This window comes from Capricornis sumatraensis, chromosome 2 (assembly GCF_032405125.1).
Source record: "Capricornis sumatraensis isolate serow.1 chromosome 2, serow.2, whole genome shotgun sequence".
NCBI lineage: Eukaryota > Metazoa > Chordata > Mammalia > Artiodactyla > Bovidae > Capricornis > Capricornis sumatraensis.
The window spans coordinates 2726610-2743126 of NC_091070.1; the positions used below are offsets into that span (position 1 = coordinate 2726610).

At 39.2% G+C, this 16517-nt stretch overlaps 1 protein-coding gene across 4 annotated transcripts in view; it reads left to right on the top strand.

Moving 5' to 3' along the window:
• The window catches only part of EML5 (EMAP like 5), a 152548-nt gene that overhangs the window by 82696 nt on the left and 53335 nt on the right, over positions 1-16517 (top strand). For all 4 annotated transcript variants that reach the window (XM_068965460.1, XM_068965459.1, XM_068965457.1 and 1 more), the window contains exons 18-21: positions 4184-4386; positions 5000-5111; positions 6403-6530; positions 10486-10627. In XM_068965460.1, the coding sequence (XP_068821561.1) occupies positions 4184-4386; positions 5000-5111; positions 6403-6530; positions 10486-10627 (585 nt within the window). The remainder of the gene's footprint in view (positions 1-4183; positions 4387-4999; positions 5112-6402; positions 6531-10485; positions 10628-16517) is intronic.

Here is a 16517-nt window from a genome sequence, read left to right on the forward strand (position 1 = left end):
TAAGGAAGTGCTTCTATTTTGTTCCTTTGAAATTTTAAGTAAGTGTTACTTTTGAGGCTTCCCTGGTGGCTCAGACAGTAAAGCGTCTTAAGTGCAATGTGGTATTGAAGTCTGGAATTCAGTCAGTAGTAACATATCAGACATGTTGGGTTTTCAGTTTTGACAAGTAGTCTACAGTATATTAAGATGTTAATGTTATGGGAAACTGGGTGGGTGAGAAGTATATGAGGACACTTTGTGTTATCTTTGCATCTTCTTTGAAAATCTAAAATTATCCAAAATGAAAAGTTTATTTTAAAAAACAATCCACAGTTTTCTTGATACATTTTAAACAAATATTTTATCATCATTTATTGACTGCACTGATAGTGTTCATATTTACAAAAAAAAATAAAGGAATTTATGAAATTAATCAAGTGATGTCCGGACTTCCTTCTTCTGTTAAAGACATGTTTTGTAGTCGTAACTGAAAATGAAAAATTTTCTCAAAATTGTTTATGTGCTATAAAATGATATAGAAATAGAATGTTTTATTACCTTAATAATTTAGTAAATTACTGACAGTAGAAGTTCCCATTTTAAAATTAGAAAGTCTCTTTTCCAAATCATATAGTGTACTTATAAGTTCCAGCAGTTTGACAAAGTCTCAGTACACTTAAACTTTTCGGATAAAATGTGAAGTTATAGAGAGGAGTGAAGCGTAGGTTAGGAAAGAATAGGCTTGGTGAAGATATTTCCCAGGTTGAATTAGCTTTCAATTGTTAACTACTTTGAACATGAGTCGATTTTCAGATTTGAAGTTAAGACTTTATCACAAATTCACTGTATCATTGTGTTCTATTAATACATTTGCAACGTGAAAAGTATTTTCACGTTTGTAATTTTCATTCCCATATGTTTAGACAAAACTTCTGAGTGTCTTAGTAAGTTGGAATTGCAAATACCCAGCAAAGCAAGTAATGCTTATTATTGCAGTATTGAAAAAAATTAAACTATGAATTTGTTGGACATGAGAGACTTAAAGAAAGCATATATTTAAAATGAAAAGGCTTGCAATCGATTGTGTCCTTAATTTTGGTTAGACGTGAAGTAGACCTGAGACTGAACCAGGAGAGGCCGATGTGAAGGCTCGGCGCATCTCAGCGCTTCCCACTCTCGCGGCTCTGATTCAGAGTTGGGAAATAAGTAGCCACTCTATTAATCTAATAAGTGCCGTCTGACTATCTTCTTCCCGGAGAAGGCAATGGCAGCCCACTTCAGTACTCTTGCCTGGAAAATCCCATGGACGGAGGAGCCTGGTGGGCTGCAGTCCACGGGATCGCTAAGAGTCGGACACGACTGAGCGACTTCCCTTTCACTTTTCACTTTCATGCATTGGAGAAGGAAATGGCAACCCACTCCAGTGTTCTTGCCTGGAGAATCCCAGGGACGGGGGAGCCTGGTGGGCCGCCGTCCATGGGGTCACACAGAGTCGGACACGACTGCAGCGACTTAGCAGCAGCAGCAGCCTATCTTCTACATGCATAGCTTTATGTACACGAAGCTAAAGATGACTTAGGACTGAGACTGAAAGGGCCTCTTACCTCCTGTCCCAGACCCAGTCTTAGAGAAGTTTACTCTAAGCAGCTTGAACTGTCTTCCATGGCTGGTGGGGCCGGGAGCCACTGGAAGCTTTTAAACACAGCAATGGCCTGAGCTTGTGCAGCGCAGACATTCTGTGCTGTGTGTGTCAGGAAGCTCAATAACGATCATCTAAAGCAGAGGTGGAAAACACCGTGACTGCCCAAATTAGTAAATATTTTAGGCTTTTCAGACCCAGAGACAAAAATCAAGAATACGATGTAGGAACTTACAGGACAAGAGAGAAAACTCCTACCCTACCAAGCCTATTCTTTCCTTCAAAAGCAGGTGGTGGCAGGATTTGCCCTACAGCCCATAGTTTGCTGGCCCTGCCCTGAATGGACAAGTGTGCTCTAGTGAAAGCCTTTCCCTTCCGCTTGCATGCTGGAACCTGTCTCTCACCCGTTCCGGGACATCGCTGCAGCTCTCCTTCACTCTCTCCCCCGTGCCTTCAGGTTCCCTCTCTGCTCTTTACACATGTGGTGCGACTGCTCCATCTTAGATAAGTAAAGCAGGAACCCTCTTTCAGCTCTACCCTCCAGTTGCTAAACAATTTCCTCTTCTAATCTACCTGCTAGAACATGTCCAAATAGTTACTTACACTTCATACCCTGTTTTTGTTTGTTTGTTTTTTAATTTGTGTGACTGCACCAGATCTTAGTTGCAGCTTGCGGGCTCTAGCTCCCTGACCAGGGATCGTACCCTGGCCGCCTGCGTTGGGAGCGCAGAGTCTTAACCACTGGACCACCGGGGAAGCCCCTATTTACACTTCAAATTTGCTCTTTATCTTCTCCTTCTTTTGAGAGAAGTGTAATCTGTTTTCTCCCCCTCACCACTTGACTTTAACTGCCCTTGCAAGTGCGCTCGAAATTCTGGCTGCTATGTTAAGAAAAGACAGTCTTTCAAATACATTTGAAATGATTGCTTTTCGTCATTTTCTGTGCTACCACAGGCCCATACCACCGTTATCATTTGCCCAGATGATCATATAGCCTAACTCTTCATCCTTGCCACTATTCAAATTACCCTTAACACAGAAATCTGAACAAGCCTGGTAATAAGTGATACACAGCGTCTTGTCATTCCGCTACCCAAATGTTTTTCATCTCATTTAGAGTAAAAGTTAAATCCTTACAGTGCTCACCGTGCTACTGTTGCCAAACTGTCCTCTGCAGTTGAGACAACGTAGAATCCAATAATGGTGAAAAGAGTTCCTGGGCTTTCTCCTGTGCAAGACTGGGGGATGTAAAATATCACTTAAATTTTATGGTGGTTTTAATTCGTATTTCTCTAATTATTAATGAGCTTCTATTGGTCATTTATTACCTATTGATATGTTCTGCCCATTTTTCCACATGAATTCATTATATATATATATATAGTGGTGGTGGATTAGTTGTGAAGTCACATCCAGTTCTTGTGATCTCATGGATTGTAGCCCACCAGGCTCCTTTGTCCATAGGCTTTTCCAGGCAAAAGTACTGGAGTGAGTTGCTATTTCCTTCTCCAGGGGATCCTCCTGACCCAGGGATCGAACCTAGGTCTCCTGCACTGCAGGCAGATTCTTTACTGACTGACCTACTAGGGAAGCCCATATATATTTCTTGAATAAATGATTGAATAATGAGTTCATTTGGAAAAATGGGCAAAACATATCAATAGGCAATGAATGACCAATAAGGACCAAGTGTTCTTGAAAGGTGAGAGGGCACAGGAACTCTTTTCACCATCAGTGAGACTATACATTGTTTTATCAACTTTAGAGGACAGTTTGGCGACAGAGATGATAGCTCTCATCTCTGTGCTATTTTTTTGCAGATATTCTGTGACCATTCCTAAGCAATCCTAGACAATCCCTTACACTTTTATAGAAAAGGCCCTTGCAAGAATGTTTAGAGCAGCATTGTTTTCAGTGGCCAAGTCTTGGGAACAGCTTTATTCGCCCTCATTGGTAGGAAAATGTTATCTGGGATATAAAATGCTGTGATAGAATGCTATGCAGTTATGAAAACGAGGTTTCTGGGGGTAAAACTCCATCGCAAATCATTGGTGAAAAGAGTAGGCTTCAAAAGAAGACATATAGGATGATATTTATGGGAAGTTTTAAACATGAAAAAAGATCTATTACCTAAGGATGCATAAATAAGTAGTAAAATATGTTGTAGCAGTTTTGTCTAAGTTGATGATGGACATAGAAGAGTTTGTTGTACTTTTTATGACTTTTTGTATCAACTCTGTGATATATAATTTTCTTAAAAATTAATCGAAAGATGGATTTGAACTGACTTTTAGTATATATATTTGTTTATCCAAAAGCTATGACTTCAAGCACCCGTGGGTATGGCTGCCTCAGCCAAGCAAGGTGTTGTCCAGGTCAGCGATTGAGAGACCTGTATTTTTTTTTTTTAACTCCCCTCACTGTTACGTGTCTTTCTCTCTCTCTCTCTTTTTTTTTTTTTTTGTCTTTCTCTTTAAATAAGAAAAACAGCAGAGAAGAAATTTTATGGCTTTGTATTTTACACGTTTTGAAAGTGGCGCTTTCATAATATTTTTTATGAACCAGGGGGAGGATTGATTGGAAGAAAAGGCTACGTGGGCACCCTGGGGAAAAGTGACACCATGATGTGTGCAGTATATGGATGGACTGAGGAGATGGCTTTTTCTGGAACGTCCACAGGAGATGTGTGTATCTGGCGAGACATCTTTCTTGTAAAGACAGTTAAAGCACATGATGGACCAGTGTTCAGTATGCATGCATTGGAAAAAGTAAGTCACTTAAATAAATTCTGAATTAAACATAGTTTGACCATGGAATGTAAAACACTTTCACAAGTACAAGAGCACTACCTTTCTACTTAGCTGAGCTACCCAATAATGATATGTGAGCTGGAGTCTTCCTGACCTAAAATAAGGTCTGGGTTCAAACTCCTGAACCCAGAATAGAATATGTCCGCTGTTAAAAAATTTTTTAACTTATTAATAGTATTTGTTAATCATTTACTATGTGTCGAAAACTGTTTACGTGTTTTACATGTTGTCACCATATCCTGTGAGGTAGCTATTATTACTGTCCCTTCTTTTTAAAGGATGGAATTATGAAGCCTCCAGGTGAAGGTGGTAGAGCTACGTTATGGCTCCAGATTGGAAACTGCTTTCAAAGTCCTAGTCTAAAAGTAAAATGTTTTGTGTCACTGTAAATATTTCTGCAGGTTCCATGTTGATGTTTAAAAAATGTAATGGATTCTATGTTTGTTTTTTACATGCTATAATTTTTGGCTGTAAATTTAGTTTTCTCTAGAGTTTTTCATTATAAAGAAAGATGATTATTCTAAAAATACTTAGACTTTTATTAATGTAATTAAACCTTTCACTTTCATAGGGGTTTGTAACTGGAGGGAAAGATGGGGTAGTCGCTCTTTGGGATGACTCCTTTGAAAGATGTCTCAAGACCTACGCTATAAAAAGAGCTGCTTTGGCCCCAGGATCTAAAGGTGATTTGAGATTTGCAGATTTGTAGGAAAAAAGATCAATTGCTCATTAGCATGGTGATCACTGAGGTGGAGCACATGGGGTGCAGTTTTCCTTCTTTACTAAACATGTGTCAGCATTCAGTATTAAAAAGAGAAGCTACTTATCTGGATCCCAGAATCATGGCTGTCCTTTCAAAATCTATTCTCAATGATACACATAGTAAAATGTAAACAAATACAAGACGGTTGTTTTTAACATTTGTAATTTTTCAAAGAAAGTCGCCATGTGAATGTCACATTTACCGCCAGTCAGGGATTTGTTTTCAGACTTGGCCTTTTGTTTACCGTGGAGTTTTGTTGACCCTCCTGTCTCACCCTTCCTGCATCAAGGCACTGCGGTGTTCTGTCTCTGCCCTCCAGGCCTGTCTACCTGCTATCATTTATCCTAGAATTTCCCCTTTCCCCACCCTCCCACTTCCTCCAGTTACCTGACCATATACCATTTTGGGGGCTTCCCAGGTGACACAGTGGCAAAGAATGTGCCTGCCAGTGCAGGAGACACAAGAGACACGGGTTCAATCCCTGGGTCGGGAAGATCCCCTGGAGAAGGAAATGGCCACCCACTCCAGTGTTCTTGCCTGGGGAATCCCATGGACAGAGGAGCCTGTGGTCCACAGGAGCCCGTGGGGTCGCGAAGAGTCGGAGATGACAGCACACGTGTGCACACACTCGTCATTCAAATCGCAAACACTGTTTCTTCTAGGAGGATTCCCTACACCGCCACCCCCTCCCACCTCAGGAAAGGTTCAGTTCCTGTTTTTTCCCTTTTCAGTGTGTTCTTCACACAGGGTCTGTCCTCCTCATTGAATGCTCTGTGAGGGCAGGCGCTCGGCTCTGTCTCGTCTACCAGTACATCTCTGAAGCCTGCCTGGGGCCCAGTAAACATAAATGAATTAATCTCAAGTCGAATTGAGTTAAAATTACGAACCAGAATATTGTACGTGCTCTAAGAGGGGCCGGAGGTGGGTGAGGAGCAAATATAGGAGGGAAAGAAACACTTGTCGGACTGGTAGTAGGGGGTCTGGGATAATACAGAATAATGGGATTGTAGTATGTAAGTGGTTCTCACTTTTGAGATTAGTAATTTGAATGATTGAGAAAAATATGATACACTTATTAGAATATTTAAGATATAGGAGAAAGCAACTTTGTAAGATGATTTGCATTGTCAAAATAGCATCATTGGCAGGATATACATCCTTGTATTATATTAACTTCATACCTAGAAGAACATCTCCATTTAACATTTTAGGTCTTCTCTTGGAAGATAACCCATCTATACGTGCCATATCATTAGGACATGGTCATATTTTAGTTGGCACAAAGAATGGTGAAATACTAGAAGTGGATAAAAGTGGCCCAATAACACTTCTGGTCCAGGTAATTTTAAATCATTAATGTGTTTTTTTCCCCTTTGTATACAGTCAGTTCAATACATAAAAGCCAGAAGCTGACAGTGGTGAAAAATACTGTTAAATTATTTAGGGAAATACTTGTTAATATTTGCAAAAAAATTAAATTTAATTATAGCTAAATAATGGGCTTCCCTGATGGCTCAGAGGTTAAAGCATCTGCCTGCAATGCAGGAGATCTGGGTTCAATCCCTGGGTCAGGAAGATCCCCTGGAGAAGGAAATGGCAACCCTCTCCAGTATTCTTGCCTGGAGAATCCCATGGACAGAGGAGCCTGGTGGGCTACAGTCCACGGGGTCGCAAAGAGTCGGACGCAACTGAGCGACTTCACTCACTCACTCACTCACTCATAGCTAAATGAGTAGTATCAATAAATAATATGCACATTATCATGTGGAATAATTACCAATATTTTCAGTAATTTATTACAAAACAAACCAGTAGAAAGAAAAGCTAGTTGTAGTTAATTTAACCCAGTCCATTTATTTTATATTTTATTTCTTTGAAATATATTTGTTGAACCTAAGGCAGTTATTTTTCTGTGAAACTCTTTAGTTCATTCTTTCTCAAGTTTCTAACTTAGAAAATCAAAAACTGAATGTGTGCCAAAATTTTACTCCTGAAAACATTTATGAGTGAAAATAAGTTAATAATTTTGAAAATCCAGAGGTACAAACTTTGTGTGGTAGAAATATAAAATGAAATAGCAGAATTAGCTAATCCTTAACATTTCTATCAGGAATGCTATATTAATTTTTCAGGTTACATTTCCTATATATGTTATGGGTTTTGATCCTATAAGGCATAGCAGGTGAGGTAGGATCTACACTAATGGAAAATTGCCCTCATGCAACTGTGTATAGTAACACCCTTTGAGTTTTGTTTTCTACCCTGAAAAAGAATTGTTTTCTTTCTTAATGCAGACTGATTTCTTCCAACCCCTACTTCATTCCTGTTAAGTCACCAAAGAGCACGTGTAGATGAAAGCGCTGTGCTTTAGGGTTAGCAGACTATCCTAATGTAACAAGGAGAATCTGTAAGCAAAGAGCAAAACGCTGTATGTTAGATTACCTGTGAAACCTTCATGTCTTACTCTTTAATTTCAGTCACATGATATTCCTTTAAAGTAAAAAGGTGTTGGAGTCATGGTGTTTAAATATTTATGATCTCCTGGAAAATATTTACACAGATACACTTTTACAGATGAATCCATATATGGGCTTGTTCAAAAATATAGACGGTTTCATAATTATAAGAAAAGATTTTTAGAAGTAATAAATGACATCTTATTGTTTTCTAATATTTATTATAGAGTTAAAGATTTCAAATATCTACTGTCTCCTAAATGTCAAACAAGACAAGGATACCGGGTCTCACCATTATTTTCCAACATTGTGTGTGAGGTCTGGGCCAATCCAGTAAAACAAAACATAAAAGGTATATGTATTAGAAACAAATGGATGACCCTGGATGGATACCAGTATTGTAAGATGTTATAATTTACGCCTTGAACAAGAGAATAAACTGAAAAATTATTATAACTAAGTCCTTAGGCATTTATGCAAAATCAGTATGTGAAAGTCAATAGTATTTCTACATGGTCTAGCTGATCTAGCCATGACCAGCTAAAACAAATGACACGAAAATGGTACTCACAAAGAAAACTGCATAGTAACCAGAAATAAAGATGGTTGAAAAAATGCAAGACCTGTACTAAGAAAGCTATACAGTTTTACTAACGGTATAAGAGACTTATAAGTCAATAATTCAGTATGAGCCTGATCCAAATCCTAATGACGCTTTTCACAAATGCTGGGAAGATTTTTTTTAATCATCTAGAAGAGAAACTATTTAAAAGTAGTCAAAAAGTCTTTTTGGGAAACTTTCCATGCTAGAAATAAATATAATATAAAACTATAGTAATTTAAGGTGTGGGAATATACGTACAGCACAGAAGTGCATTCCTATATGTACCGAAAACCCACATTCAACTGTGTGTGTAGCAGCAGTGTGCTGTGAATCAGTTTGTGGACTGCTGCTGCTGCTGCTAAGTCGCTTCAGTCGTGTCCAACACTGCAACCCCATAGACGGAGCCCACCAGCCTCCTCCGTCCCTGGGATTCTCCAGGCAAGAACACTGGAGTGGGTTGCCATTTCCTTCTCCAATGCATGAAAGTGAAAAGTGAAAGTGAAGTCGCTCAGTTGTGTCTGACTCTTAGTGACCCCATGGACTGCAGCCCACCAGGCTCCTCCATCCATGGGATTTTCCAGGCAAGAGTACTGGAGTGGGTTGCTAGCACCTCTTAACAGTATTAAATCTTCTGATCCGTGAACATGGATTTCTCCATTTATTTAGATCTTTTTAAACTTTTTTCAACAATGTTTTTTAGTTTTCAGTGTACATACATGTATTTTGTTTAAGTAACTTCACATATTCTTAGAGTTTTTTTGGTAACTTTTTTAGGATTTTTTGCATACTGTATAAGATTATGTCATCTGCAAATAGAGAGAGTTTTACTTCTCCCTCTCCAATCTAGATGCCTGTTATTTATTTTTCCTACCTAATTATCCTGCCTGGAACTGCCAGTACTATGTCGAACAAAAGTAATGAGAGTAAACATCATTGTCTTGTTTCTGATTTTGGGAAGAAGCATCCAGATTTGTTCTGAATTTAATCAGTCTCTTCCCATCTATCTCTGAGATTTTCCTGTTTCTCCTCGACTTCGGTTTAGCTATGTCCAGGGAGTCTTGGTTGTTTCCCAGGTTCCTTTCATCACAACCTCCATTGTTTTTAGAGCACCCTCAGTCTTCAACTTTTCCACACTGTAGTAAATGAAGTCAGTTCCTTTGAGAAGAAGCTGGATGCTGTGTTATGACTTGCTTCTCCCTTCAGGAAAAATTTCTGATCCAGGGCTCTGGAGTTGAGGGTGAAAACAATGGAATGCTTCTGTTTTTCTGAGTGTCCTTTGCTTTAGATGTGAGTGCCCACTCGTGTGGAAGAAGCAGTCGCCTCAGCCCTTCTTGGGTTGCCTTTGAGGCCCCAGTGTTCTCACCGGCCACTGCACCTGAGGTACAGCCTCCATCTCAGAACCGGGAGTGAGCGGGGAGCTCGTACCTCTCAGCGGTGATCACCGGGAGTTTAGCCTGAGTAACAGGGAGCCGGGAGCAGGTGGAGGACGTGATGCCTGCCCTGTGTGGGAGGAGGCGCCCAGCTCGAGGCTGGGGAGAGAGCGCGCCCTTGCTCTTGGTTCCATCAGTCTGGTATGGGGTGTCCGTGTCACTGAGTAGGAGGACAAGCGTGCGTCTCAGTTCAGATACAGCAGACTCTCACTGTTCTTACTGAATTTTAGCAGACTTTCTTAGGTAAATGTTTCTTCCTTTATTTTACCTCCTTGAAACCATTTCCAGAGACTTAATTTTTAAAAAACAATTTCTGTCAGTCTCACTGGTGCAGCAGTCTACAGTACTATTTACTCTGTCATGCTGGAAGCCCCTTCCCTACGGCAGCCACCAGCATTCCTGGGCAGCCAGCTCCTATTTTCTCTACCCTATGCATGTTACGTGAAACAGGAAATGGCAGCCCTCTCCAGTATTCTTGCCTGGAGAATCCCATGGACAGAGGAGCCTGGCAGGCTACCGTGCATGGGGTTGCAAGAGTCGGACATGCCTTAGCAACTAAACCACCATCATACACATTATAAGACTTTGAAGCTAGTTTCCATAGAAACTTGATATGTATTGTAACTTTGAGGATAAAGTTGTTACAAAGATATTTTAAGGTATATTCCAAAGAGAGAGAAGTTTTACTAGAGTTATCTATTAGTCATTATCCTATCATTATCATATATTATTGACTGTTTTTATTTTTCTTCTAAATACAAGTATCTTTAGGTTGAAATGGTCTTAACTGTGTTTTCTTTACAGGGACACATGGAAGGAGAGGTGTGGGGCTTGGCTACACATCCTTATCTGCCCATCTGTGCTACTGTAAGTGATGATAAGACCTTGAGGATATGGGATCTTTCTCCTAGTCATTGTATGTTGGCCGTCCGGAAACTTAAAAAAGGTAAGTGCCTCGCAGACTTGAGCATAGATTAAATTGTCAGAATTTTATAACCTCACAAATGTAAGAAAGCTATACTAAATATATAAAAAATACTATAAGTATTTATTCTGTATCTGCTTGCTCATAATGGTATATAAAGAAAATTAGTTACACCTAGTCTTTGCTTTTTGGGACCTTCTCTGCTCATGCCTATCCTGAGTCAGTTTTCCATATCATTTTGGAAACAAGAATATAGGAAGGAAACATAAACTAAGCTTTCTACCCTTTATGACTATAGATTATATGTAATTTAGAATCAGAAACTAAGCCTTAGCTTAAAAGGGGGTAGCAGAGTTGAGAGGAGGATATTTAATTTCATTTTGTTGTATTGCTATTTCTTGGCTATGTTGCACAGCATGTGGGATCTTAGGGAGCAGGGACTCCCTGACCAGGGGTCAAGCCTGGAGCCTCTGCTCTAGAAACGTGGACTCTGACCACTGGACTGCCAGGGAAGTCCTCAGAGAAGGGTATTGTAGAATGAAACAGAGTTGAGCACATTGTAGAAGACCCTGTCAATATAGAAAAACAAAGAGTTCAACTGTTGGAGCAAGATTTTTACTATTAGGCTAGATGAGCTTCACATTTCTCGGGAAAGTGGTAGAGAATATTATTTGTAGCATGGGGATATTTTAGGAGGAGCTCTAGCTGAAAAAGTTGGGAATTGTGACTAAGAAATATGATAGAGTACACAGATAAAGGAGAGAATTACTTAGCAATATAAGAACCAAGTTGAAATTAGGCAGCTTGTTATAATTCATTCAGCTGATTTATTTTCCCCTCCTTCTGTTGACTTAAAAGAGCCAGCTCTCTTTTTGTAGTGCTCCTGTCCTCTATGCCTAACTGAACATCTGAAGTTAATCACAGTCTGTGGAGCCCTAGAGCTCCAGTCACTGTCCTTCCCCTACCCCTTTTTCTGTTAATTAGTGATCTCTCGCATTTTCATTCTCTGGTGTGTGTGTGTGTGTATATGCATGTGCCTGCACATACTGTATTTCTTTATTTTTTTCTCAGAAACTAGTGAAAATTGCCAGTGGTTTTATACATGAACTTTCAATGTGAACAGTTACAGTTAGAGTCTAAAACCACAATCACATCTTTGTGCATAGAAAACCAGTGTCAAAAAATTCTTTCCTTCCCAAGTCCATTGGATGTCCTGACCAGTCAAATTCAGAACACACTTACCTATCAGATTTTCTTTCTTTTTTTAAGTTGAGATATAATTGACACAGAACTTTACCTTGGTTTCAGGTGTACAACATATTGATCCAATATTTGTAAATATTGTGAAATAATCACCATAATATCACTACACATACTTGAAATTTTTTTTATTATGATGAGCACTTTTAAGACCTGTTTTCTCAGAAAATTCCAGATATGCAATACAGTATTACTAACTATAGTTACCATGCTGTCCATGACACCTCCATGACTTATTTTCTTTATAGCTGGAAGTTTACACTGTTTGACTCCCTTTACCCGTTTTACCCAGTCCCCCAACCCCCACCACTGGCAACCTAGTCTGTTCTCTGTATCTTTGAGCTTTTTTCCTTGATTGCATGTATGAGTGGGATATAGTTTTTGTCTTTCTGTGTCTGATTTATCTCATCTAGCATAATGCCCTCCGGGTCCATCCATGTTGTTGCAGATGGCAAGAGTTTATTCTTTTTACTGGCTGAATAGTGTTAGTGTATATGTATATGTACACATGTGCATGTATATACGTGCAGACATATCTATACCACATTTCCACATTTTCTTTATCCTTTCATCCATTTATCCTTTAATCACTGGTGGCTCAGATGGTAAAGCGTCTGCCTGCAATGCGGGAGACCCAGGTTCAATCCCTGGGTTGGGAAGACCTCCTGGAGAAGGAAATGGCAACCCACTCCAGTATTCTTGCCTGGAAGATTCCATGGACGGAGGAGCCTGGTAGGCTGTACAGTCCATGGGGTTGCAAAGAGTCGGACATGACTGAGCAGCCTCACTTCTTTCACTTTAGTGTGTTCCTGGGCACCTGAGCCATTTCTGTGTCTCAGTTATTGTAAACAATGCTGCAGTGAACATAGGGGTTTAGTATCTTTTGAGTTCATGTCTTTGTTTTCTTAGATAGATACCCACGAATATAATTACTGGGTCATATGATGTTCTACTTTTAATTTTTTTGAGGATCTCTGTTTTTTTTAAACCTCCCTTCAAGTGGACATTGTTACCATTTCACGCAGTCAGTGTTACTTAGATGCATCTATGCGTGTGCATTTCTTTGTTCACCTTTTTTTCTTGTATCTCAAACATTTTCTTCTGTCATTTTCTTCTAAAATACAGTTTCAGAATTTCCATAATGAAGATTTGTTGGAAATTCTCTCATCGTCCTCTGAATGAACCAGTAGTGTATAAAAATAGGGTGGTGGGAATGGCCTATTCTAACAGAAATATTCTGTCACTGATGCTGCAGTTCTTTAAAAGCAGATCAGTTTTATTCAGCTTTTCATTGTTGTTTTTAAATTTTTGATTGGCATTATAGTACCACTCGGGGTGAACTGTTACCACTGCCCTGCCCTTGGCATACTACTAGTCTGAACATGTTTTGATTTTTTTACTCTCATTCTTGGATGCTAATTTAACTGCTTCTAGAGTTCTTAGCTCAGAATTATTATTTCAGTGGTTTTCATTGTTCTCTTTTACATTTTTCTATAGTTTTGAGGTTTAATAACATTGTGCATGTATGTGGTCTATTATTTAGGATTTGTTGTGTCTTCTGAATCTTTGGATGTATGTCATGTATTAGGCCAGAAAAATTGTCTACCAGTATTACTGGCTCCTTCTAGAAGTAGATCTTTGTATTAGGTTGTTGAGAAGAATCATAATACTGTATTTTTGTTCTTAAATATTACTATAATAACTTTTATTTTTACTTCATCATTAATTCAAGAGAAAAACAAGTGGATTTTCATAACTTTAAAGAGACATGTTGTTTTATGCTGATTGACTTAATTATAACAAAATATTGACATCATAATGGTTTAAATATTGTAAAACACAGTTATATCTTTTAAACATTCAGTAAGCAAATACTGTTTTCTTCAGAAAATGAATATGCAAATATTATGATCCTGAGGCTTAACATTATAGTTAATATAAACTAGAATTTTGCCAAATAATTCAGTTTTATGGTAACTAGTTTTAAAAATAACCAGAAGTATAAATATGCAACATGAATTAATATCTGTATTCTTAATATCTATAAAATAAATATTTGCCAGCCTTTGCAATTTTCTGTATAGGGATATATTGGGAATGTCCTATGTAAAACTTGTATCTGTGACTTTAGCTTTTAATTAGAATCAAACCTGAATGTTTTTCCACTACCCCAGCCCATCCCCCCACCCCTTTGTAGCTGCTGTCTGTTCTCTGTATCATTTCATGTACCTTTTGGCCATTTGTATATCTTCTTCAGAAAAATATCAGTCCAGTACTTGTTCATTTTTAAACCAATGTGGATTTTTTGCTATTGAGTTTTATGAGTTCTTTATTCATTTTGGATGTATAACCCCTTATCTGATATATGATTTGCAGTTATTTTTCCCATTCAGTATGTTGCTTTTTCATTTCATTGCTGACTTTCTTTCCTGTGCAGAAGCTTTATAGTTTGACGTCATCTCACTTGTTTATTTTGTTGTTGTTTTTTTTGCTTTTGTTGTCAGGATCAAAATGTTATTTCCAAGATCTATGTCAAGGAGCTTACCACCTAAGTTTTCCTCTAAGAATTCTTTGGTTTCACATCTTATATTTCGAGTCTTCAGTCCTTTTAGAGTTAACTTTTGTTTGTGTGTAAGATAGTGATCCGGTTTCATTCTTTTCCATGTGGCCATTCTAGTTTCCCAGCACAGTTTATTGAAGAGGCTCTCCTTTCTCCACTGTACATTCTTGACTTTCTTGGTAAATTAACTGACCATATGTACATGGGTTTATTTCTGGGCTCTATTCTTTTCCATTATTGTGTGTGTCTGTTTTTATGCAAACATCATGCTGTTTTGATTACTGTAGCTTTGGTCTTCAGTTTTGTTGTTCTTTCTCAAGATTGCTTAGGCTTTGGAATATTTTGTAGTACCATCCAAATTTTAAGATGATTAGTTCTATATCTGACAAACGCCAGTGGAATTTTTATAGGGAGCATATTGACTCTTTAGATTGCTTTGGGTGGTGTGGACATTTTTACTAATGAGCACGGATTGTCCCTTGTCTGTTGATAAACATTCTAAAGTTCCATGGGATCTGTGGGTTCAATTCTGTGCCCTGTAGGCCCTCAGCCTCTTTCTCATCCAGTGTAGTTTGTTTCAAAATAAGAATTCATCAGCATACATATTTTTGTTCTGCATCTGTCAAACCAGACTTCAGCTAGTCATTTTATCTCTTATAGCAAAATTGCCTCATAATCAGTTAGTTATGTGGTGAATATGTTTGTGGCAAAATGTCTATGACAAAGTAGCTTACAGCAAAAATACTTGCTACAATTAGATATAATAGTGAGAAGTGTGACTCCCACCTCCACTCCTTGATTTCTAGACCCGTGGATTCTGACTTTGAGGTGGACAGCACCGTGTAATGATCAGTGCTTTAAAGCACATACTGCATCCTGCGACAAAGAACCCTGGTCTTCCAGGGTATTGCTTGCAAAAGACTCTATAAATCAGTTTTCAGTAAGCCATTCCATCATTTTTTAGTAGCCCTCTGTGAAAGATGAGGGTATGTGATAAAACTAGCTGATTCCGTAGGTATGAGCCTAACGCTGCACCTCCTTCACTATGCAAGAGTGAAGGGCTTGGAATTTGGTGATGGTGAATTAGGCGTCCTGGCCATGGATAGTGGTGCTAGCAGAAGCTCTGTGGATAGGGAAGGTAAATCCGAAAGTCCTGTCTGTTCCACTGAGGATGACTCTGTCCTCTCCGTAATGGAAGAGGCTCAGTGTAATTGGCTTGCCATCAGATGCTGGGCTAGTTTCCCTGAGGAGTGGTGCCTTATCAGAGGTTCAGGAGGTCTCTACTGTTAGCAGATTGGGCAGCACCAAGACCAGCCTTGGTAAAGAAAAGTCTGTGTTTTGAACTCAAGCATGGACTTTGCCCTTGCCACCTTTGACCCACCAAGCAGGTGCTAGCTGGCTAGGAAAAGAGCCTGCCTGATGTCCATAAAACATATTATTTTGTCCATCTAATTTTTGAGAGCTTCCTCTGCAATAGGCACATGTATTGGACTTTATTTTGGACACAAAAATCTTCACAGCCTATGTATGCCCTTTCTGAGAGTTTTACCCACATGTTTATCTTCTAGATTTCCTTTCCTCTCATTGTCCAATCCTGTTTCTTCCAGTTCCTATTTATTCAAATAGTGAACAGTTCCTAATGAATCAGTGTACATCTGTCTATGTAGTCATCTCTTACCACAAAAGTGATAAGTCAGGTACACTGCTTGAAGAGCTGCCTACTGGGGAGTTTCACTACAGTCCTTCCAGGTCACCCCTAGTGTGGCTGTGATGCTTCAGTTCAGTTCAGTCGCTCAGTCGTGTCCGACTCTTTGTGACCCCATGAACTGCAGCACGCCAAGCCTTCCTGTCCATCACCAACTCCCGGAGTTCACCCAAACTCACGTCCATCGAGTCAGTGATGCCATCCAGCCATCTCATCCTCTGTCATCCCCTTCTCCTCCTGCCCCCAATCTCTCCCAGCATCAAAGTCTTTTCCAGTGAGTCAAATCTTCGCATGAGGTGGCCGAAGTACTGGAGTTTCAGCTTTAGCATCAGTCCTTCCAATGAACACCCAGGACCGATTTCCTTTAGAATGGACTGGTTGGATCT